Source organism: Chenopodium album, chromosome 4, assembly GCF_948465745.1.
Source record: "Chenopodium album chromosome 4, dcCheAlbu1.1, whole genome shotgun sequence".
Taxonomy (NCBI): domain Eukaryota; kingdom Viridiplantae; phylum Streptophyta; class Magnoliopsida; order Caryophyllales; family Amaranthaceae; genus Chenopodium; species Chenopodium album.
This window is the reverse complement of record NC_137837.1, coordinates 33290362-33291971: the sequence shown is the minus strand read 5'-3', so window position 1 is coordinate 33291971 and position 1610 is coordinate 33290362. Positions and strand designations below refer to the sequence as shown.

The following is a 1610-nucleotide window of genomic DNA, read 5'->3' as shown; positions in this document are numbered from 1 at the left end:
TAGGCAGCGGGTACTTATTCTTGATCGTCGCATTGTTCAACTCGCGATAATCTATGCATAACCTCAAGCTTCCATCCTTCTTCTTCACGAACAAAACTGGTGCACCCCATGGTGATGAACTAGGACGGATATATCCTTTCTCTAACAAGTCGTGTAACTGAGTCTTCAGCTCTTTCATCTCAGCTGGGGTCATCCTATATGGAGCCTTTGAAATAGGTCATGTCCCTGGCACTAAGTCTATGGTAAATTCGACATCTCTCACTGGAGGAATCTCTGGAATCTCTTCAGGAAAGACATCGAGAAATTCATTTACTACTGGAATATTTTTCACATCATCTCTATCTCCTTCTTCTATCCTTTTGACACTACACAAATATAGTGGATATCCTTTTGCTACACACTTTTTAAGTTGCAAGGTAGATATGATCTTTAGCCCCGATTTCTTATCCTCCCTTCGATAGGTTACCCTAACTTTGCCCGGGCCAAACAACGTGACCTTTTAGGCCTCGCAATCAATTTGGGCCTTGTACTTTCCCAACCAGTCCATCCCCAAAATAACATCGAGATCTTGTAAGTCAAGCTCGACTAAGTCTGACGGAAATTCTACTTTTGAAATGACAAGAGGTACACCCTGATGCATCTTAGTGCAACTCACCACTTCCCCTGACGGGATAGCAATATCTAAGGAAACAAACACCAAACTCTCTAGCTTGAGTCTATCTACTAAACTTCTAGAAATAAAAGAGTGAGACGCCCCTGAATCAAACAAGACTTTAGTAGACATAGAAAAAATAAAGAAATTGCCAATTACCACATCAGAAGCAGTTGCAGCCTCACCACTGTTCATCACGAACACACGACCTTTGGGAGCGGCTCCACTATTGTTGGGTGTTGACTTAGGAATGAATCCACTAGGCTGAGCTGGCTTGGGTTGGTTCTTCTCATCTTGGGGTTTACCCGACTGCTCATCAGAGACCTTTGTACAACACTCATACTCACGGTGACCTAGCTTTTGACAGTAGCGGCAAGTCACTAGGTTTCCCTCACACTCCCTTCCTGGGTGGTTCTACGTACATCTCTTGTAAAAATAGGTTCTCTTGGGTTTTTCTCCATTCTCTCGGTTCCCATTCCCTCTTTCAAAATTACCCCTGTTGTCCCTTTTCCCATTGAAATTCCCACTAGGGTTCTGAAAGTGCAGCTGGTACTCAAGAAGGGGGGGGGGGGGTTGAATTGAGTACAGGGCAGTGTTAAGAATTATTGGATTTTCTTCTCTATTTATGTAGGGGGACCAGGTGATGAACTGGTCCTGCAGCGGAAACAGAAAATTCAATAAATAATCAACACAAAGATTTAACGAGGTTCAGCTCAACTCTGAGCCTACGTCCTCCACTACCCTAATTACTTTTATTAATCAACTCTGAAAAACAAAAGCAATTACAAATGATCACACTCGTGATCCCCACACCTAACTCTAGGTGTCACTTCGCACTTGAACTCACAAGCACTTGCACTCACACTCGTAAATGCTACCCAATCACTAACCTCTTAGTGATTCAATACAAACCCTTTGTTTCCCTCTAAATGCTTCCACTCAAATCTTACAAGAGATA

At 42.9% G+C, this 1610-nt stretch overlaps 1 protein-coding gene across 1 annotated transcript; it reads right to left on the bottom strand.

Annotated features, from left to right (window-relative positions):
* Positions 1 to 217: 217 nt before the first annotated feature.
* LOC145627841 (uncharacterized) lies at positions 218 to 1167 on the bottom strand. Its single transcript, XM_081680185.1, has 3 exons — positions 1075 to 1167; positions 540 to 961; positions 218 to 365 (listed from the first exon to the last, which is right to left on the bottom strand). Exons 1-3 carry the CDS (start codon positions 1165 to 1167, stop codon positions 218 to 220), a joined length of 663 nt encoding a protein of 220 aa, XP_081536311.1.
* Between the last annotated feature and the right edge of the window lie 443 nt (positions 1168 to 1610).

Excerpts from the sequence above, each read along its gene's own strand:
- LOC145627841 (XM_081680185.1), bottom strand. The coding sequence starts at position 1,167 with ATGGGAAAAGGGACAACAGGGGTAATTTTGAAAGAGGGAATGGGAACC. Across the intron at positions 962-1,074 it reads AACCTATTTTTACAAGAGAT|TCGGGTAAACCCCAAGATGA; the intron begins GTACGTAGAACC and ends TCTGATGAGCAG. Across the intron at positions 366-539 it reads GTTATTTTGGGGATGGACTG|TGTCAAAAGGATAGAAGAAG; the intron begins GTTGGGAAAGTA and ends ATATTTGTGTAG.